Source organism: Trichosurus vulpecula, chromosome 1 (genome assembly GCF_011100635.1).
Source record: "Trichosurus vulpecula isolate mTriVul1 chromosome 1, mTriVul1.pri, whole genome shotgun sequence".
Classification (NCBI taxonomy): domain Eukaryota; kingdom Metazoa; phylum Chordata; class Mammalia; order Diprotodontia; family Phalangeridae; genus Trichosurus; species Trichosurus vulpecula.
This window is the reverse complement of record NC_050573.1, coordinates 247666638-247690194: the sequence shown is the minus strand read 5'-3', so window position 1 is coordinate 247690194 and position 23557 is coordinate 247666638. Positions and strand designations below refer to the sequence as shown.

Genomic DNA, 23557 nt, shown 5'->3' with positions numbered 1-23557 from the left:
AACAATATGGGGATAAATGCCATCTATTATTATTTTCATCCCCATTTAAGACCCAGATTTGCTGTGTGACTTCTTTTTGAGATGAATCATAAGTGATGAACATAAATTTAAGAAAATATCAAAGGAAAAAGACAGTACTTTTGTATGACAAGTGAAAATATCTGCTTCTGGACACTGGACCCCATGGGACACCGATAGCTCTTTGGGGGGCAAGTGTGACAGATACACATCTATGCCATTTAAAGCTGTAAAGGATCTTTCCAATCTTCCCAGAGGCCAGCCACAGTCATGTCACAATTTTACATCATGATCATTTTACAGATGACAAAACTGTGACTTGGGTACAGGGAAAAAGCCAAATAATAAAGCAGTAGCAGAGTCCAAGTGAATCCAGAGTTCTCTAGTTTGCTTAGCCCCAGGCTCCCTGAACCTCTCATTCTTTTTTTTTTCCTTTCAACATTACAGGGCACTGCTCCTTCAGTTTGTACTTAAGTCTCTCTAAACTTTCTTCCCTGTTTATTTGAGGGAAACACCGTAGGTTTGATTGATAGAGCAATTTGCATCTCAAGGCATCACTCGATAAATACAGTGAAATGAGAGGCTACTCGCTCACAAGCCACTTTCTCCCCTTGGGCTGACTTTAGAAACTCATTGATGTCACTTCCTTCCTCAGTCAGCAAGTGAATTTTCTTTAATTCTCAAGACCAGCTGTCCATGCTGTCAACAGAAAGTTATTAAAATTCCTTTAAAGTGAATAAAAATAGCCTAAAAGCAAATGTACTTGGAAACAGGAAAGAATCAGTATGCAAAGTCCACAAACCTTTGAGCTATATAGTGTTGATCCAACCAGAGATTTCAAGGGTTGTCTATAGAAGATGCTAGGAAAATAATTAGAAGATGTTAAGCCACATACTCCTTCATCTTTTATTAGCAAAGTCTGATGCAGTTAAAAATTGGCCCTTAAGTTTCATTCCTCTTTTTTTTTTGAAGATGATTTCAATAAACATTGGAATGGCTTATGTCTTCCCTAAATGGGGTTTCCTTTTTCTTCTCCAAGCTACAGAAAACATTTACATCTCCCTAAAAGGAAGACCCTCCACAAGCAGGGGGGAAGAATTTATCCTATGACGTATTCATATAAAATAGCTCAAGGTAAAAAATTACTTTTTAATTTTTTTCCTTATAGGAAGATTAACATTCTAATAGATAGGAAAGAAGATAATTTTTCTTAGGTTTACATATTCTAATGGTCTGCCTCATCATCAACCCCCCAACTTTGGCACTTCAGATCACTTAAACACCACCTGCAGATTCAGCCCTACCTTAGGGATTAATCCTGTCCTGAGGCAACAAGACGAGAAGGAATCTTAGGTCAGTCCCTCTTTGACTAAGCTTGTAGCTGGCTTCTCTAACCTGTAAAAGTCAGTTGCCCAATATCTGTATTCCTATCTCACTCGCATGTGACTATATTCCCACCTGGTACCCCACTTTTTTATTCTAATTTTTTTTCTTTCGGGGATTGCTTTGGATTTTTCTTTGTTTTTTCCACTTAATAGTATTTTATTTTTCCAATTATATATAAAGGTAGTTTTCAACATTCACTTTTATAAGATTTTCAGTTCCAAATTTTTTCCTCCTTCATTCCCCTCGACTATCCCCAAGACTGCAAGCAATCTGATATAGGCTATATGTGGTACCCCACTTTTTAAGAGATGGTTTCCCAGATTACTGCTCATAGTTTTTGACATCCTGTGACTGGGTTCCTGATACCTGAGTTGAATCCCCCTGACAGCAAGAGCCTGTCTGACTGGACCTCTGCTTTTCAGTTCAACCATGAATTATTGAGTAGCTACTGTATTGCCTGATTCCATGCTAAACATTGAGGGTGGAGGGAGTCTACCAAAAAGGAATGAACAGCCAGGTTCCTGCCATAAGCAACTTAGCATATTCTTATAAAGTTAAAGTTCATGGACAACTCCACTTGTTAGGCAATTCTTTATACAGATCTACCCCACCAAATGCTGATAATTGGCTCTGTGAAAGTACAGCATTAGGTGAAACAATGATGCTGGAAGCAATTAGCTTCATAGGGATAACTTAACAAATTGGAAATACATTCCTGAATGGCCAAAATTCAGAATATAAAACCTAGGTATAGTTAACTGAAGACTGTATTATCTTTACAATCATGGTGTACTGGGTATTTAGTATCTCTTTAGAATCAGAATATGGGTTCAAATCTTGGTTCTCCTAGGCTCTTAGAGTTAAAATGAAAAAAGACCATAGGAGCAATCTAGGTCAACTTTCTGATTTTACAGATGAGGAAAGTGAGGCCCACATCAGTTAAATATCTCGCCTCGCATCTCATAGGCCCCAAGGGACAGAAGTAGCATTTCAATGCAGGTTCTCTAAGTTCAAATTCAGTACACTGCCCCACACGATCTCTCCAATTTGTTAACTTCGTGAAATCGGATAAGTTACTTAACCTCTCTAGCCCAGGTTTCCTTATCTTTAAAACGAGATTTGACTAGATTATCTCTAATCATCTAATTCAAAATCCAGCTCTAAATTCATGATCCTGTGATCCCTCCTCTCAGAGCCCTCCTCAGAACTTATCTGCCCCTAGCCCCAGCTTCAGAGACCCAAGGGTAGCTCGCTTGGGAGGATGAGCAAGGGCACAAACATGTGCCATTCTGACCCTTGGAAAGGAGCAGGGAGAATTAGGTAATATCTACGCTTGGTCCTACCTGCCTTTTGCTATCTCCTTGATCCCTCTTGGCTTACCTCAGCTCTGCATTCAAATCTACTCTCAAAAGGAAAAGGATGTAGCTATCAATGACTAAGTGATCATTCCCCGTCTATCCTGCCCCACTAGAGTATCAGCAATACTTATGAGGCTAGAAGCTGCATACAAGTTGAGAGGCAGGAGAAAAAAGCTACAGCTTACCTGAAGCACTCTGAGGAAGAGGCAGAAGGAGACATGTGCTAGGAAAGTCAAACTACCACTTCTATTACAATCTTTCCTCAGACTCTGATGGGTCCTGAGTCCAGGACCGTAAGGGCAAACATCTCAGGAATGGTAGTGACCCCTAAACCATTGGCCCTGCTTCCACCCCAGCCTCCACAGTCATTACTCAGGCCATCAGCCCTTGTAGAGTTTCTACCTGGCAACTGCTTGTGTAGGTGCTAAGCCCCTGCTGCCTCTGTAGCCACAACTACTGAACCCCCTGCAAAGAAATTTCTTACCACCAAAATCCTAGGCACCACCAAATGGTTCAACATCAGAAACTCTTTGACTTCATAATAGTAAATGACATGAGATGATACATCACCACCTGTACCACAAGGACCATGGGGCCCCTTCTTTCTAACTTGAAGCTTAAGCCTTCCATAGGTGTTTTCTCTCCCATTAGAATGCAAGCTCCTGGAAAGCAGGGACGTAGGCTTCTATTTGTATCACAGAATTTAGCACAGTGCTTCACATATAGCCCTAATATAGGCATTTATATTCATTTATTTACTCCTCCATTCATTCATTCATTGGGTGATCCACTGATGCTATCTGCCAAGTTCTGAGATTAGGTGGAATCACTATTCTCCATTAATAAAAGAAGAGAAGGGTTCCCTTTTAACTGAGAATGGCATTAGTGCAGGATTTTGTGCAATTTATGGTAAAATTTTCTTTCAAGTATTGACAATGTTATTATAAAACAATATTTTGGCAGTGTTGAAACATTTGTCTGCATTTCTGAGAACTGCCTTCCTATAACTTCTACCCGTTGTTTCCAGTTCTCCTTGGACACCAGTCATAGTAAGTCTCAATGATCTTCTACATGACGGATGTTCAGAATTTGCAGACATCTATTTGAAGACACTTCTCTTTTCCAGTCTGAACACTCCCACTTACCTCTATGGATCCTTGCTATGGCATAGTTTTAAGCCCTTCTTTTGGAAGTTTTGCTAAGAAATTATGGGGAAACAAAATTAATAGAGGAATATAAAAGTAGACAGGTTTATGAAGCATAAGTTTCTGCCCTAATTTAAGCAAGGCATAGCAACCAATTGGAGTGACTATTGCCCCTTCCAGAACTCTTTCTTTTCCTCTTCTCTCAACTTCAACAGTCAGAGGGAAGATCCTAAACGAAAGGGCTCAGACTCCTAAATCAAGGTAGATTTGGATTCATACCATTTCCAACGCCTGTCAGGATTCTCATCCCCACCAAAAACCTGATCTCTCCAGCTCTAGTACCTTTCTGGCACCAACCCACTTTGCACTCACACTCTATAATCTTCCTTGGCCTGCTAAGATTCAGTCCTGGGTCAAAGTTCCTGGGCCTTAGATAAACTATCTCTCCAACTTGAATTTATTTAGGGAACAGAGATGATTGGCAGGTCATGAACTCAATGAAAAAATTAAGTTTTTCTCTACTTAATGGAGCCATACTCCTCCCTAGGCTTTCTTTGATGACTCATCATTCAAGTACCCTTAGGGGAGTGATCTTCCAGAAACCAATCACTACAGTTTATGATAAGACAATTACTTTATAAGTACCATGAAAAAAGCAGACATAATCACCACCAAGGGAAGAGGAGTCATTGCCTCACTCCCCTTCCCTCCCTCTCCTCCAATTCTGGTCAACCACAAGACTGCAAATGAAGAATAGAATAGATCCTTAGTACAGCGCATGCGTGCACACATACCTTTACAATGTGTACACACACAGTTCCAGGGACCCTTGAAATAGGAGTTCTGAGAGATCAGAAAGTATGAAAATAAGTGTGGGCCAAAGGAATTATGACAGATTCCACAGAATGTGAAATATTTGAGCCAACAAAATTGTGGCTAAATGGAGCCCCTGAAGAAAGTAACTCATCTAATCCAATCCAAAAAGCATTTATTGACTGTCTGCTATATGAAAGCCACTGAGAATACATCATCATCATTGTCATCATCATCATCATCATAGCTAGCATTATAAGTATATATGTGTGTATAGTTTTTTAAGATTTACAAAATTATTTGCAAACATCTCGCTTTATCTCCATTACAATTCTAGGAAGTAGGAGCCATCATTACCCCCACTTTACAGATAAGGAAACTGAGGCACAGAAAGGTTAAGTGACTTGCCCAACATAACATAGCTATTAAGAGTCTGATGCTAGATTTGAACTCAAGACTCCAAGTCTAATGCTCTATCTATTGCCTGTCCTCAAGGAGCTTACAGTCTAGTGGAAGGATATAATATGTTAATATATATACATATATATTGTTCTACTAATGTTTTTATATAACACTAAAACTTGCAGCACAACAATTTATGAAGAATGAAAATGAGTATCTCACAGATGATCATAGAAAGGTTCATGGAGGGTGTGAACAAGCTGTGAAATAGAACATCAAAGAGCAAAGAGTAAACGATGTTATCAGAGAAATAAAAGGAAAAGAAGAGCTGGTCAGACGGTCAGAATGAAGAATGACAGATGGACAACTTGAGAACTTCACTGATACTTTCAGATACTAGGAGAAATCAAGGAACGATTTCAGGAATCTGAGTGATACACAGGTGGTGAAATTCATATGTCATAGCTTTAGACCTGGAACAGACCTCGTGATAATCTAGTCTAATTACTTCCTTCTAGAAATGAGGAAACTGAGGTTTGCCCAAGGTCACCCAGGTAGTAAGCATCAGAAGTGAGACTTGAACTCAGGTCCTTGAACACTTTCCACTGTAGTAGGACATAGACAAAGATTCAAAAAGGATGGACTGATATGGATGGGTGATCTTTATCATTGGAGGGCACAACATAGATGATCATCAGTGCGTTTGAGTATTGGGGGTGGGGGGAAGGACTTGGATTATCAGGCAGTACTTCTGTTACGAGCTGGCACATCAAGCTGAGCTTTGAAAGAAACCAAATCACTTCATCAATAATCAAGCATTTATTAGGTGCCCACTCTGTGCTTAGCATTGTGGATTCAAAGACAAAAATGCAAAAGTCTCTGTTCTCAGTGGGTTTATATTCTACTGGGGGTCAACAATATATACACATAAATATAAATACAAAATAATTTACCATGTTTGTCACTGAGTTATTTCAGCCTTGTCCAACTCCCTGTGACCCCATTTGGAGTTTTCTTGGCAGAGATACTGGAGTGGTTTGCCATTTTCCTTCTCCAGCTCATTTCACAGATGAGAAAACTGAGGCAAACTGGGTAAAAAGATTTGCCCGGGGTCACACAACTAGCAAATATCTGAGACTAGATTTGAACTCAGAAAGATGAGTCTTCCTGACTCCAGGCGCAGAACCCTATCCATTGTACCATCTAGTTGTCTCCATTTACCAAGTAAATATGAGGTCATTTCCAGGCAGGAGACCTAGCATAGTGGAGAGTCAAGAAAAGCCCATTATAGGAAATTTTACAGGAGCTGAGCTTTGAAGGAAGCTAGTGATTCTCAGAGTCAGAGGTGAGGCAAGGAGGACATTCTAGGTGTGATGTGCTGTCCTTTAAGGTTTTTTTGATGAGTTAAAGCCCACTCAGCTCTCTGAGAGAAAGTTACTCCGAGAGACAGCTGCCAGAGGCTGTGTCTGATTAGGCAGTTACTGAGTTTTGAATGTGACAGGCTGTTATAGACTGTATGAATTTGGGACAAATTTCATTTTTCTGCTTTCCTCTCATGACACTGCTAATCATAAACTAAGACAGAGTTATTCACATAAGTAATCTAGAGTCTGAACTCAGAAAGAAAAGGGAAGAGAAAGGGTGAAAGGTCAAATTTCAGAACTGCAGCAGCCAAGTTTGAAGGTATGAATAATGAAGTCTACAATTCCTGTTAAAGATTAAGTTGAGCTAAACAGAGAATCACAGAGAAAACTCAGTGGATCGACCTGTTTTCCTGAGACTTCATGCCCATTATGGAGTCAGTCAAGCACTCTGGGGATCAGCTCAGCTTAGCAGTAGGAACATCTATTCAAAACAGAAGCTTAAGGAAATTTTAGGAGCAGTTCCTAAGACAGCAAGAGAACACCAAATTTTACAGTTCCAAAGTAAACCACATGGGTTTTCCTTGTTCATGTGGCCCCTTAACTGGTTTCTTTAACTGTATCCCATTCTCAGAAAGTTATTCTGAGACACCGCTGCTGGGGATTGAGTCAGATTTGGCAATTGCTGAATGAATCTGGTAAATAATAATAATAGCCTGCTAAATATGACATATTAAAGGAAATGCAATATTTGTGATGTTATCTCCTTTGCCTTATTGCTAAGTAAATAACTATTTAAGATCTGAAAATGTGGGGGTGGTAGTGATCGAATGAATTCTGTTTGGGATGTGCTGAGTTTGAGGTACCTGTGGGATATCTGTTCAAAATGTCCATTAAGTGGTATAAAATTGGAGCTTGGGAGAGACATCAGAGTTAGGTATATAGTTCTGAGAGTCATCTGAGTAAAGGAGCTAATTAAACCATTGGATGTGATGAGGTCACCAAGAAATATAGTGTAGAGAAAAAGGAAAAGATCCAGGACTGAGCTCTGGAGTATATTCACAATTAGGGGGCCAAATGGAGATAATAATGCAAGAAAGGATGATGAGAAAGAACAGTCAGAAAAGTAAGAGAAGAACTGAGAGAGAACAGCAGTATGGTGAAAACCCAGAGAGGAGAGAGTATCCAAGAGGTATATTCTAAAGGGTAAAGTGTTCCAAGAGACGCTGAAGGGAGGATGGAGTACTATCCAGGAATAAAGGACAGCCTTGCAAAGACGTGGAAGAAGGTGAGGGAATATCAAATTTGGAGACTAGAAGGTCAATTGTTTGGCTGGATGAGAGGGATTATTGTAAAATAAGCTTCCAAAGGTAGATTGAAGCAATTTGAGAAGTTTTAAGTGCTAAGTTGCAGGTGTTTTATTTAATCCTAGAAGCAATAGGGAACCACTGAATATTCTCGAGCAGGTGAATGACATGAGGAGCATTGTGTTTCAGGAAGACTACTTTGACAGCTGTGTTGAAGATGGATTCTCACACCATTCAATTGTTTTCTTTTTAACCAGATAAGTATTTCTACTAATCAGCTATTAAATTAGTCAGGTTCAATCCTTCCTTCTGTTTCATGAACTAAAAAATGTGGAGAGAAATTCCTCCAAAATGAATGGAAATGAATGTAATGATATTAGAAGATAAGCCACTTATCTCACCCCACAAATACTATAAAATATTTTGAACATAAATAATGAGGTCATTTCTCCCCCTTGAAGTCCAGAGGAAATTAGCATTGTCCCCTCCTGTATGTATAGGTCAGGTAATAGAATCTTCCTTCAAACTTTCTCCTTCTGATTTCCCATAGACATAAATTGGCCAGCATTCCTAGAGAAGAAAGTGTTTAGATAGCCCCACCCCACCTGCCTTCACTACCTAGAGAGGACAGCTTTATTATCTGTGAGGTAAGCATATTCATTTGCTTTCCTTGTGTTAACTCAAACAATGTGACAATCCTTGGGCATTATTATATCAGGGTGCCCCCATATTAGTCAATCTGGACGTTGCCTAAAGGCCCCTTACATAAGCATCATCATTGGCCTTTATACAGCACTTCAAATTTCCAAAACACTTCACATATAAAGTTACCACAGCTTTGTGGCTCAGGCCAAGATCCTTGTCCTAGCTACGCAGTCTCGGAAATGCATGAATAATGTTGTTTCCAAGCACGGTAAAAGTGTGTCCAACTTCTCTGGTCACTAGGGCACCTAAGAATGTCCAGGAGCTCATCACATAACTTCACACCCTGCTCATTCTCAACCCTTCCCACCCCCACCCCCTTTGGCCAAGGGGGGAATGGGGCTTACTGTGTTTCATTGATGACTCTTGGAACATTTCATAAAGTTGAATTAAATCTCACAGTGCTGGCTGTGATGAGGGCAGTGCCCTTGGTATTTTCTAAAAGTACGAGGTGAGATCACTGCCCCTGGTAACTGAAGGAGACAGCATATTTTTACAAGCTCCCAGGTTAATATCTTCCAGCCTTATTGAAGTGCCTCTTCAAGAGTTATACCCACAACACACCAGTATTGATTAAAAACACAGAATTGCTCTCCTGGAGCAGATGAACAGCCCATTGTGCTCATCACAACCCAGTGTCTTAATGGCTAAGAGAGGAAGGCAGAAAAATAGAATATAGCATCCCCGGAGGAAAGTTTTAGTTTCCAATCTACCGTGGTGTTGAAGCTCTTCAGTCCTGTATCTCTGAGCAGGGTGGCGTCTTATTCAAGAGTGATGTTCTTTCTACATTTGATTAATAATTAATGTCAATCACGCATTATTTTGGAGGGTTGTCTCAGCTTATCGTATTGGACATGGAAATGGTAGCAAATTCCGGGTTCTCAGTTTTTGTTCTTCATTACTTCATGCATCTGATTACAAGCATCATAGAATCTCAACCCCTACCCCAGGCAGCTAGGTGGCCCAATGGAGCACTGGACCTGGAGTCAGGAAGACCTGAGTTCAAATTCTGCCTCCAAAATTTATTATCTATGTGACCATGAACAAATCATATAACCTCTGTTTGCCTCAGTTTCCTCACCCTAAATTAGGGACAATAAAAGTCTATAATAAAACACCCATGGTTATTTGTAAAGTGCTTAGCACAGTCTCCAGCACATATTAGGTGCTATCTAAATATTAGCTATCATTGGCTATTGATTTTCAAATGAGGAAACTGGTCATCAGAAGTGGTGACTCATCCAAGGGTTCACAACCAGTCGAGTCTAGAACCAGCCAAGTACAGTCAAGTCCAGAGCACAAGTATCCTGTCTCCCTTCCCAACTCACTTCCCACCGCACTATGCTGAGAAGTGAGCAAATTAGTAGCAATATCTGGAGCTCTTAACAGAACCTGTGTTACATTCTCCTTTTGATTTGGCTACTAATATATTACTGGAACCTTTAAAATGTTTTTAAGTATCTATCTGTGAACTACCCACTAAGAGGATTTTATACATCTTCCTGTAGCCATAAAGCCCATTTTTGGCTACCATGAACTGTTATCTAATAACCTGGCCAGTGGCCATCTAACACCACAAGTCAATAAATAGGTGCTCAGACAAAAGAATAAAAATGAATCTTTGTGTTCATTGTATAAAATATCCCTAGGTAAAATTACTGTAAAATAAACCATATAATGCATTCCAAAGCCCATTTATACCTGATTCTTAGGGTATCTGAGGTGTGAAAAATCTATGCTTCTACTCCCCTGTTGCTGTCATTCAGTCACTTTTCACTCATGTCCAATTCTTCATGACACCATTTGAGGGCTTTTTTGGCAAAGACACTGGAGTGGTTTGTCATTTCCTCCTCCAGAGCATTTTATGGATAAGAAAACTGAGGCAAACAGGGTTAAGTGACTCGCCCAGGGTCACAGATAGTGAGTGTCTGAGGTTGGATTTGAACTCAGGTCTTCCTGACTCCAGGCCCAGCGCTCTATCCACTGCACCACCTAACTGCCCTCTGTTCCCCTACATTAGCTCAGAGTTCATTGAAGAGTCATATTTCTGTGCGTCTCCCATCCTGCATTCCATTCCCGTGTTTCCAACTGCTCAAAGGATACATTTCCTCTAAAATATATCAGTATCACCTAAATCTCAGCATATTAAACACACAAATCATTACTTCCTACACTCCTACTGGTATCTTGATTCCTGTTACCAGAACCATCATGATCCCAAATTACAAAACTAAAAACTATAGTGTCATTTTAAATCTTCCTTTCTTTACTTGTTTTCAGTATCACTGAATCCTGTCAATTCACTCACACCACTCCTTTACATATTCTCTTCTCCTCAATTGTATTATTGCAAAAAACCTCCTACCTGGTGGCTCTATAACAAAAAGACGTTTTCCTTCCTGTTACCCTTTACAAAGTCACCAGACTAATTAGCCTAAATAGAGCTTTCATCATATCATTCCTCTACTCTAGAATCTATATCAAGCCTGATATTGAATCTTTTTTTTTTGGAGGCAAACAGAGTTAAGTTACTTGCCCAGGGTCACACAGTAAGTTTCTGGGGTCAAATTTGAACTCAGGTCCTCCTGCCTCCAGGCCCAGTGTTGTATCACCTATGTATCCCATCCACCCTAATCTTCATTCACACTTTCTGTCCAACTTATTTTCAATCACTACCCAAAACAAACTATGCATTCCATTCAGACCAGTCTCCTCAAGGTGCTATGGTCATTCCCACCTCCATCCCTTTTTTTCATGTTGTTTCTCAGCCTGACCTCTCTTCATCTCCTTTTTCTTTGTTTTTCTAAATCTTGCCTATTTACTTCAAGTCCCATCTTCTTAATCTCTTCCCCTGACTAGTCCAATCCCAAGCAACGTGCCATTTCTCTGAACTTCCATCGTGTATATAATCTGGACCATACTACTTAGCACTTGAAAATATGTACTGAAACTTAGTATTGCTAATTGATTTAGGTTGGCTAGTCTTGTGTCAATAATTAGATGTGTACGTAGTTTCTCTCTCATCTTCTACCTCGAGGCCTACTTTTCAAGCCCGTAATTTAATTCAACAAATCAGTTCAAGCAGCAATTGTTATGTATCAATCTGTGGTAATAACTTCAGTAGAGAGTAAGTTTAGGTAAAAATCCATCATCGGTCCTCATGGAGCTTCCAGTCTAGCAGATTCCGTGAAATCACTGCTCTACCTTGGGGTACTTTTTTTAGTATGTTTTGTTTTGTATTTTCCAGATACCTGTTACTGTCATTCAGATTTCTAAGTCCTTTTGAGATTTCTCTTTGTTGTTTCCCCAAAAGGTTTGATTCATTTCCTTATTATCATCTTTGCTGTATTTCTATTTTTATTTTCTCAGAGTTTGGATAACTTGCCCAGGATCATAGAGCCAGTCCATGTCAGAAGTGGGACTTAAACTCAGATCTTCTTGACTACAGGGCCTGCTCTCTATCCACTATCCTACATCGCCTTTCTCTGAGGCATAGAATATGAATGCTGTCAAGTTCAGGCCTAGCTTGACTGGTTCGTCCATTCTAACAATGTATTAATTCTCATTTTTTTTCTTTTTCAGTATCTAGAGAGAAACTGCAGCCGATCATTAACCAGGTATATATTTTGTGTTCTTACTCTAATATTGAACTTTTGCTTTGAATTTGAAAAAGCTGGCATTTGTGAAAGTGAAAAACATTCAGGTGATGAGGAAAAATCAGTAGATATTTGGAGGCCATGCCAAACATTCCTGTTCTCTTCCTATTCTCTTTCACTGTTGTCCAAAGAAATAAGAAGTGGAGAAAAGAAATTGATCTTCTGCCAATGAACTGGAATTCTGGAGTCCAAACAGTCCCACAGTCATATCATTAACCTCTATTGATAAAACCAAAGCTGCAAATGGATACTTTTATCTCATTTTCCCCTAACAAACTCAGCTCTCCTCTGTGATTTTCCCAAGATCCAGCTCTCAGTTGTAAGAACTAAGATTTTCCCTTGCATTACTACCTCTCTCAGAGTCTTTAAATATATGTTATTCCCCACTTGACTAGCACAGCCTTTCAGAGATTTTTTTAATCTGCACCTGTGATTTAAATATTATATGGAACTCAGGGGAGAAAGTTTCTCAACCAACCAATCAATCAACAAGCATTTATTTTACACCTACTATGTGCCAGGCACTGTGTTAGCCACTAGGGATACAAATGTGGTGTTCACATGGGTATCTCTACCCACAAGGTGGGTACTTCACACCTCCTGCATTGGCTTGTACTACTGCATAACTCTCTTATTCTGACTCGTTTACCCCAACCTGCCCTCACATTGGCAGGTGCAAGTTCCTACAGAAGGACTACCAACACCTAGTTACATGCAAACTCTCTCTGGCTCCTAAGTTAACCCTGTTTGGAGGGAATATACTCCCCGCCAGTCACCACTTAAGTGCTTCAGCCCCGACCAGTGTACTTCCATTTACACAAAGCTAACTTCATAATGATGACACTTTTGGAACTTAAATATAACTATTTGCTTAGCAATAAGGCAAAAAGAGATAATAATAACATCACAGGTACTAAGGTTAAAGCAAATACATTCATAGTAAACACATAATATCCACATGAACTTGCGACATGCTCTCCTGGGTTTATGAGTGGTTGAGTCTCTTTCCAACCAATTGGAACTCTTATAGCTGAAGGCTTCTGTCAGCTGACTGTTTTGGCTATCCCTTTTATCACACAGCTCCTAGAGAGCTAGTCTTTTTACCTCATACTGTTTCTTCAGTTTTCATTAGTCACTTTCTTCAGTACCTTCAATGACTTAAATCAGAGCCTCCTGGCACTCACTCACCTTTTACTTAGGAGGTTAAAAGCTCAACAAACCTCTCCATGCTATCAGAAATCCTTATTTAATGACCCAGTAGCCCGCAATTACATGAGTTTTTATGTTGTAGAATCTTTACCCTTTTAAGCCTTAAAAGTTACATGCAAATGGGCTGAGAGACAATGCAACTCCAGTCATTCTATAGTCTTCAAATTTTTGTTGTTGGTTAATTATTTTTAAGTTGTGTCTAAAAAAAACCTGATTTTTTTAGTGGAGATACTGGAGTGATTTGCCATTTCCTTCTCCAGCTCATTTTATAGATATAGATATTATTTTATATAGATATAGATATAGATATAAGAAATTGAGGCAAACAGGGCTAAGGGATTTCCCCAGAGTCACATAGCTAGTAAATGTCTGAGGCCAGATTTGAACTCAAGAAGATGAGTCTTTCTGTCTCTAGGGCTGGCACTCTAACCACTGTGCTAACTGCCTGTAGTCCTCAAATAGGGTCACTCTAACAGCCTTTGTCTCTCACAACTTTTTTTTATACTTGAATTTTTAGCAGTTATTAATAAATAAACTTACTACCCCCCTTAAAACATAAAAATGTTCATATACAAAACAAAAACATCCTACATCCTATGCAGTATAATTTAAGCCTTTATATTTATTACACAGTTTATTCTCAGTTCCATTTGTTACCAAACAGCTCACAGTTTATTTGAAAACTGAGTTTCTTTACAAATAGACTTTAGCAGTTATCACTAAACCAAAGTTTCTTTCCTAGTCCTTTCAGGAACCAAACTATTCACCTAGGAAAAGGTCAATATTTATATTATTTACTACTTTAATTATTTTTCTTTACACAAAACTACATTTTTGACCCTTTCAGCACCAACCTGCTAATCTTAAAAAGAAAATATAATGAATGAAGAAAAAAAGCAAAGTAGTTCATAACCTTTCCTCCAAAATATAGTCACCTTCTAAACTTCCCTATTTCTGGAGAGATCATCTTTCCAGACACGCAGGCTTGTAACCTGGGTGATCCTCAGCACCTCACTCCCCTACATCTCACATATCCAATCAGCTGTCAGACCTTGTCATTTCTGCCTTCACAAGATCTCATGCACTCATCCCCTTCTCTCCACTGAGCCACCAGTCCCATTCAGTCCTTCATGACCTCTTACCTAGACTATTACAATAGGGTCCTAATTGGGGTCCCCACCTCATGTCTCCCAACCCATTCTCCACACAGCTGCCAAAGGGATTTCCCTAAAGCCCAGGCATGATCATATCCTTCTCATACTCAGTAAGCTCTGGTGGCTCTCTACTCACTCAAATCTTATTTCATCTTTATCTCATTCATTCTGTAATTTATTTTTATGTGTTTTATAATGTCAATAGTTATTAATACATGTACATAATTTGTACATGAAAAATACTGTACAGTAGTTAAAAAATGTTTGTTGATAGGGTATGCAAGCAAAAAAGTAAGACCACTAGTCTATATCACTGGCTAAAAATACAGACATTTGTAAGATACATTCAGTCTTTATCCACAAACATCAATCTCCATGTTTTCCTACTCATCTAGCACAAGTTGTCACTCATCCTTTCCAAGAGTATAAGTTTCAAGTCAACATTTATGGGGTGTCAGAGTATCCTCCATGCCAGCAAAGGGTGTAGTCTTCCATGGTTTCTTATGTCTATCAACACTAGTACCAAATAAAAGGTCCAGAGTGATTTCATCCATAATTAGGGTCTTACTTTACCCAATAGGCAACAGATAGAAGTAACAAACACCTAACTTGCTGAGCTTTAAAATAAAATTCTTTCACTCATTTAGCTATCATAGTATTCTGTGATTTCAAATGGCAAGACTGGATTCTTTGAATAGACTCATCTCAATATTTGAAATGACTGTTATTTATAATTCTGAACCCGGGTGACTATTTCAGTATTTCATAGAATGCTAAAGATGAATGAGGGCCCTTAAGGTCATCTAATCCAACCCCTTCATTTTATATCTAAGGAAACTGAAGGAGAGCCAGAGTTCAAGTAGTTTGTCAAAGGTCACACAGCTACTTAATGACAGAATCAGGAATGGAATCCAAGTCTCCTGACTTCTAGGCCAGTGGTCTTTTCTCAGTACCATGGTGCCACTCCTTGTCACCACTGAGGCATTGATACCTCTCCTCATACTTCCTCTGCTGCACAGCCTGAAAAAAACCATACAAGCCTTTATATGGCTTTTTAATGACTTTTATAAGACTTGTTTCCTTTAGTATTGCATTTACAGCTATTAATGAAACATCTAAATGTTTTGGGAGGCTGGGCAGTTGTTCATAGATTACCACTCTTAGTACTTTGTTTCAGTTGAAGTCCAGGTTTCTGTATATTGAAGTCACACAGTGAAGTTTATAAAGGCAGAGCCTGAATCCTCACCGATGAACACACACACAAAAAAAATTTCAATCAATTAACATTTATTAAGCATCTACCATGTGGCAGGCACTGAGCTGAGTGCTACAAAGACAGAAATGAAACAATCCCTGTCCCCAGAAGCTTACATTCTAATGGGAGGAATAACAAGTACCTATATATGTGTTTCAACAATCCAGCTAGCAGCTATTGTGGGGGGTGAAAGACCAACACAAGCCCAACAAGAAGAACATTAACAGCATGCTGCAAAAGCACAGGTTCTTTTGATCTGCTTTAGTAAGGAAAGCAACGTTAAGGGGTTGACAAGCTTACTTTAATTCAGCATGCAAATATCATTCACTTAGTCCAGGGGAAAAAACCAGTATCCTGAACTTCAGAGCAAAATACAAACAAAGTACAAACATCGACAGACCTTGTCTGATTCAAATCCCAATACATAGTTACCAGAGTTTAACAAAGTCCCAACATCTGGGTTACAAGCTAGAGGGCTCTGAGCTACAGCTGCCCAGAGTCTCCACATCAGCACTACTGTGAGTGACAGCCCTAAACAAATTACAAACATAGACAGACAGACCAAATACGGATTCATAGTTACCAACATCTAGGTTCAGTCCGGGAGCTCAAAACAAACCCTGGCCCAGAGTCACTCACACATACCACTGCTGTGGGAAAGAGCTCTGAAAAAGAGAAAGCCAGTCCCTGGTTTTATATCTTTTTCAGGATCAAGGGTGAGTCACACATGAGATTCACCCGTGTGACCCAGAATCATCACAAAGAGGTGGCTTGAACCCACATGGTCTAAAAGCCTCTGATGTCCCAAACATGTCACTCAAACTCATGTGTAAACTAGGCCCTCCCCTGAGGCAAGGAGGCACCAAGGACACCCAAATCTAATCAAGGAAACAAAGGCCAAACTCTTCAAGGGGACTTGGTTGAACTAAGTGCTAAGAGCCCATTTTGCTTACCAACACAATATGAATATAAATAAATGCGAAATTTTAGTTAAGAGTGCTCCAACAGCTAAGGGAAATTAGGAAAGCTTCATGAAGACAGTAGAGCTTGAGATGAGTATTTAAGAAAATGAGAGTAAGGTACCAACATTACCAGCCCTCCACCCCCACCTGATTCCTCTGTATCAGTTCTTCCTTTCACACCCCATTTTTATGAGATAATTGCTCCTTTTTATGTTTTCCTACCCAATTTTATTTTTTAGAATCACCCATCATATACAATGCAGGCCTAACCTTTCCTTCAAACTACCCTAGTAATGATGGCAGTTTTAATAATACTGATAACATTTTCTCCTATAAGAAATAAACAGCTAGGGGCAGTTAGGTGGCACAGTGAGTAGAGCACCAGCCCTGGAGTCAGGAGGACCTGAGTTCAAATCTGACCTCAGACACTTGACACATGTACTAGCTGTGTGAACTTGGGCAAGTCACTTAACCCCAATTGCCCTGCTCCCCCCCCCAAAAAAGAAGTAAACAGTTTGACATTAATGAGTCCCTTATAATTAGCCTTTAATGTTTTCCTTATATTTCTTCTAATTTTCCATTAGTTCTGGGCTTTTTGTCAAAAATACCTGAAAGTGTTTCAGTTCATCAAATGTCCATTTTTTTTGTTCAGGCTTATACTCAACTTTGCTGGGTTATTCTAGATTACCACTCCAACTCTTTTGCTCTTCCAAATATAATGTTCCAAGGCCTACAGATTTTAGTGTAGAAGCTGCTAGGTCTTGTGAAATCCTTACTGTATCTCTGCAATATTTAAATTGTTTTTTCTTGTTGCTTGCAATATTTTCTCCTTAACCTGGGAGTTTTGAAACTTGGCTATGACACTCCTGCAAGTTTTCCTCCTGGGATCTCTTTCTGGTGGTAAATAGTAGATTTTTTTCTATTTCAACTTCTTTGAATACCTGTTTCTTTATTTCTGAGTTTAATTCTTGACAAGTATTTTCTTTTAATCACTGTGGATAATCAACACAGAAATCCTTACCAGAGAAGAGTATACTGTGGAGTATTGTCATACAGAAGTTTTATCCTGAAATCAACCTAGATTGCTACTTCGGATAGTACTATTACATTCAAATTGAAAATCAGATTTTCTTTCATTAGGTTGATTATTAATTGCACATTCACATAGGAGGCAGAGATTGAAATTTGAAGAGAATATTTCCACCAGCATGCCAATAGCTAGCAGGCTTGTGTAGCCCACAGCTTCTTTACTACACCTGAGCTCAGAGAACAAACAACTACCTGAGCTCTCTAGAGAACACATTGAATTCTTGGCTATGTGATTCACTGGGAAAATCAGTGATCTTTTTAAAAATAACTTCTTAATAATATTGTTTATTAGGCTAAGACAAAAATTAGCAGTGACTCATGTGGCCACCATAATAGGATCCCAGAATATTATCCCAGAATAGGATAAATCCATAACCCATTATTTTTCCTGTTCTCTAATTAGCACAACTTCATGAAAATTATATATTTTTTAAAGTTTAGTCTATTTAATTGATAGCTTTTTATAGATATCCTCCTCCCACTCATATATTCCTCCCTTATAAAAAAGAATTACAAGGGAGGAAAAAGTGGCTCAACAAAATTAGTCAACATATATCCATCTGTGTTCCACAGTCTTTTGCAAATAACAGAGAAGGCCACTCCCCATCTCTTCTTCAGGTTAGAACTTGGTCATCATAATTATTCAGTTTAAGTTTCAAATTTTGTTTTGTTGTTCCATCCAAATTGTTGTAGTTATTGTATATTTTTACAGCTTTCCTGGTTCTGCTTTTCTTCCCTTTGTATCAGTTCTTACAAGCCTCACTATGCCTCCCCAGAGTCTTCATATTCAACATTTCTTATAGTGAAATAGTATTCCATTGTATTCATATATCAGAATTTGTTAGCCATTCCCAAAAAGATAGGCTACTATAAAAATGCTACTGCAAATCTTTTTACTCAACGTTGTACTTTTCTTTGCCTAGCATTGGGATTTCTAATAGTCAATAGATGTGGATATTTTAATCACTTTCTTATCATAATTCCAAATTACTTTCCAGAAGTTAGATCAATTCTTGGCATATGTCTTTAATAGGAATGAAATGTGATATAGGTTTTCTAAGCATGTTATATTTCAGATATATCTTAAAGCATTGAAAAAATGTTCTCCGAATTCAATTCATTATAATTTAGTGAGCAGTGATTAATTGATGCACTGAATAGAGTCCTAGATTTCTAGTCAGAAGACCTGTGTTTGAATCCCAGCTCTTCCATGTTGTGTGACTTTGTGCAAGTACTTAAGCTTTCCAGACATCAACTGCTTCAAATGATATCGAATGAGTGAATGAAACTAGATAAGCTCTAAGGCTCCTACCATTCATATATCTATGATCCTTTAGTACTAAGGGCTTATCAGGTACAAGGGACTTAGCTAGATGTTAGGGATACAAAGACAAAAATAAAAACAGCCCTGCCCTCAAGGAGCTTATATTCTCCCCAGGGGAAAATATCAATTACAAACAGGTAAGTAAAAATGAAGCAAAGACGAAGTCATTTTGTGGAGAACACTGACAACTGGGTGTATCAAGAAAAGGCCTCACAGAAGAGGAGGAGCACTTAAGCTGAGACTCAAAGGGAGCTGCCAAGAGGCAGAGATGAGGAGGAAGGACATTCCAGGAAGGCTTGGCAGATAACCATGACAAATGTATAGAGATGGTAAATGGGATGCCTCATATGGCAAGCAGCAAGTAGGCCAATTTGACTAACTAAAATAGTGAAAGTAGAGTTGGTTGGAGACAAAACTGAATGCTTCAATTAAATCCATCTGTGGCCTTCCCATTGGCATGGGTAATGTGTCTTAGGTGATCATTTGGGGTTTTTGTTTGTTTCCTTGTTTTTTGCAATAAAGGTACAGCTCACGGTTTGTTTTTCAGTTGTTGGAAATCGTTAAGTCATTCTGTACACGTGAAAGTTTTGTGCAAACTCTAGTTTAAAGGTTTTTTCTGTTTTGTTTTCAAGCATCTTGCAACAGTTTAACACAAATAGCAAAAGAACAAATATATAGGAGGCAACAGCATAGTATAATTCTTTATTTTGAGATAATGCATTTAAGTTAGATATTGACTTTAAAATAAAGATACACCATCATTCCAAATTAATTCAGAATCTACAAACATAGTTAAGTACTGACAACTGCAATTTTAATTAAAATGCATAAGGTACTTAAATACTGTACTATCTCAGTATGGGGGATTTGCTTTGCCTGACTATGCATATCTATTACCAGCGTTTTGTTTTTCACTTTTCAGGGGTGCCAAGTGAGAGAAAAGTGGGAGGGAGAGGTAATAAATGCTTATTAACTGAAAAAAAAATTTTAATACTGTCCTATCAAGAATAATTAAACATTTTTCACTATGAATATTTTAAATATATGAAATTTTACTTTAAAATAATTTTTGAAGACATTTTAAAGCTGTCTTGTGATCCTAACTTTATGTCTGGGCCCCAGTTTCCTCTTCTTTAAAATGGGAGGATTGGACTAGAAGACCTTTACAGCCCCTTCCCAGTTCTAAGTCTATGCTTCTCTGATTTTCTATTTTTAGAAGTAAGTAAGGTTTTGGTCTAATAGAAGATGCTCATCTGTCCATTTTTTTTTTAATTTGTGTAGCAAAGCATTCACTTTAAGCCACTAAAACACCTCGTAGGGCCAGGAAAGAAGTACTGGTTTGGAAGTCAGTCTTGAAAAGTGAGCTCTTTGCTTCCTTCTTATCACTAGAGTCGCATTGTGAAGGTTAGCATTTACCAGGTATTCTTTGTGCATAGGGCTTTAAAACCATTGCTAAACAAACACTAGAGAAGTCTACTAAGTGCCTCTTACAAGGTTTGCATTTGTCACAAATTCTGCATAAATTTCAGGTGTCACAGTCCTCAACTTTCCTAATCTAGGCATCGGAGCAGTGGGTATCAGTTATTTCTCACAGGTGAACCACACAGCATGTCTGTAGTACAAGATTTCCTCTGTCCCTTTCTCTTGAAACTTTCCCTGTAAAACGAGCAGTGAAGTGTTCTAAGACTCCAGGTCCTGATCTGTTCCTTTCCTCACTAACCTCCGTTGGTCTGGAAAATGTTCACCCTCACAAATGAAACTATCTTAACTCACCCAGTTACACATCAGTCAGAAACAAAGTTAACTAGCATTTGGCCCTTCTACCTTGACTCCCTACTTTCAGGAATTTCTTGTTCCTTAAGGCAAATGACTGCTTTAAGTCTGTGAGAGAAAGAAGGATGGAGGGAGAGAGAAAGATAACAATAAAAACAAACAGCATTTATATAGGTCTCTGATGTGCATAAAGCTCTTTACAAATATTATCTCATTTGACCTTCACAACAACCTGGGAGGTAGGTATTCTTACTGACCCCATTTTACAGATGAGGAAACTGAGACAGACCAAGGTTAAGTGATTTGCCCAAGGTCATACAGCCAGCAAGTGTCTCAGGCTATATATGAACTCAGGTCTTCCTGACTCCAGAGCCAGCACTCCATTCCTTACCACCTAGCAAGGAACTGGGGTGTAGTAGGAAGAGTACCCAACTGGGAGTCTGAAGGCCTTAATTCTTCCACTAATTATCTATGTGACCTTGAACAATTCTAGAACTTGGTTTTCTTATTTGTAGAGTGGATTATACTAGGTACCTTCTAAGAGATATGTCTTATATGTATGCATACACACACACACACACATACACACTTATGTGTGTATGTGTGTGTGTGTTTCAAAGGAATGGACATACATAGGATCTTGTCCTTAGTGTGATAAGGACACTCACTTCTGAAGATACATCAATCCTTCCAGGCCATTCAAACATAACAATTAATTATTGCTCCAATGTATTAAATGATATCTTGATACCCAGAAAGTATTAAATCACCACGAAAAGAAGTGGGTAGCCCACATTCTGGAAGGATCCGGCCTATGATTGCATTGGTACTCCTCGATATTCCTACATAAAACTGCGAGGAAGCAGGTACTGATAAGAATTTGTAATTGAAAGGTGAGTAAACCACAAACAGGAAGCCATTCTCCAAGGCCATAACCTGACTCTCCTCACCTCATGAATATCTAGTAGCCAGAGGAGGGACAGGGTGAATGACTCCTGATATCACGACCTTGACTCTTCCCAGAAGTCCTTATTCTCAGCCTGCCTTACTGAGTGAAACTTGGGGCTTCCAGCCAAGGCTAGGAGTGACTGCTTTTGATCTGTGGTCTCACTGTATGTATGGCTGCATAATCTCTCCCCTTCTGCCACTAGGAGATGGTAAGCAAGCCTTCTTGCCAGTCTGCAGTGAACTTTAGAACTTCTAATTTTAACATGGGATTGCATTACCTTGATCTATTCTTATCAAAATAACCTGACCCAAGAAGGTGGTTTTGACTTATAGACATCTTCCCATTTGAAATCAGCACTAATGGGCTGGGGAAAGATCACATCCCTCTCGTCTCCTCTAAAGCTTCTCTTCCAGAATTGGAAGTCGCACATTTTAAAAATCTATCCAACTAAGAGGTCCCTTTGAAAATTCATGAAAGCAAAGTGGATGGGTTCAAGGCATAGTGACACTAATAACGGGGGCTGACAGTGAAGTATTGCACTAATGAAAGACCATCCATAGTAAAGGTCAGACAGTTCCACAACCAGGGAACTCTTAGGAGCCAGTGATGAACTGGAATGTCAATGTGAAATCTGGAAGAAGGAAGCCAAAATAACAGAATACCCAGAAAGCTGAAACTGCTATGTGTGTCCTCACCTCTGTAAGCAGAGAAGGAAGGAAGGAAGCATTTATTAAGCACCTACTATGTGCTAAGTGCTTTACAAATAATATCTCATTTAATCCTTACAACCACGCTGGGAGGTAGATGCTATTATTATCGCCACTTCAGTTAAGGAAACTGAAGTAGACAGAGGTTGTGACTTGACCAGGATCACACAGCTGGTAAGTGTCAGAGGTAGGATTTGAACTCAGGACATCTTTCCTGACTTCAGGCCCAGTACTTTATCCACTGCGCCACCTAGTTGCCTCTAGGCATACCTGGGAGAAAGTATGGAAGTCTGATAAGGATCATTTTAGGAATTTGTTAAGGCCTGGATACCAAGAGGAAAATAATGGCTACTGTCAAGGTAGTTACCAGTTAGCAGCATTGCCTGACGTTGCTCTATATAACACTAAACACCCAGGTAGAATTCAATTAAATACTTGGAATTTTTTTCAATTTACATATGGATTTTTTTTTTTTTTGCTATTTAATCATGGCCTGAGTAATGACTATTGATTTCTAGGATAATAAGCTGAAGGTGGAAGTAACCATCTGGCCTAAACATGCTATTTTACAGATAGGGAAACTGAGGCCCAAAGATTCTACATAATTTGTTCAGAAGCAGCCAAGTAATTAACAAAGCCAGGATTTGAACTTGGGCATTTTGTCACCCAATCCAGTGCTCTTTCCACTAAACCCTGTTGCTTTCCTTATAAAAACCTATAAAAACTCCTCTTGTTCCGTCAATTCACTCATGTCTGATTCTTTGTGACCCCATTGGGGGTTTTCTTGTCAAAGATCCTGGGAGGTTTGCCATTTCCTTCTCCAGTTCATTTTACAGATGAGGAAACTGAGACAAACAGGGTTAAGTGACTTGCCCAGGGTCACACAACTAGCAAGTGTCTGAGGCTGGATATGAACTCAGGTCTGCCTGACTCCAAGCCTGCCACTCTACCCACTGTGACACCTAGTTGCCCCCATAAAAATTTCTA

General features: G+C 39.0%; 1 protein-coding gene across 1 annotated transcript in view; it reads left to right on the top strand.

The window, feature by feature from the left end:
* The window catches only part of CHST9 (carbohydrate sulfotransferase 9), a 295944-nt gene that overhangs the window by 256664 nt on the left and 15723 nt on the right, over window positions 1-23557 (top strand). Inside the window, exon 3 of the mRNA XM_036741794.1 lies at window positions 12075-12109. Coding sequence (XP_036597689.1) covers window positions 12075-12109 — 35 coding nt within the window. The remainder of the gene's footprint in view (window positions 1-12074; window positions 12110-23557) is intronic.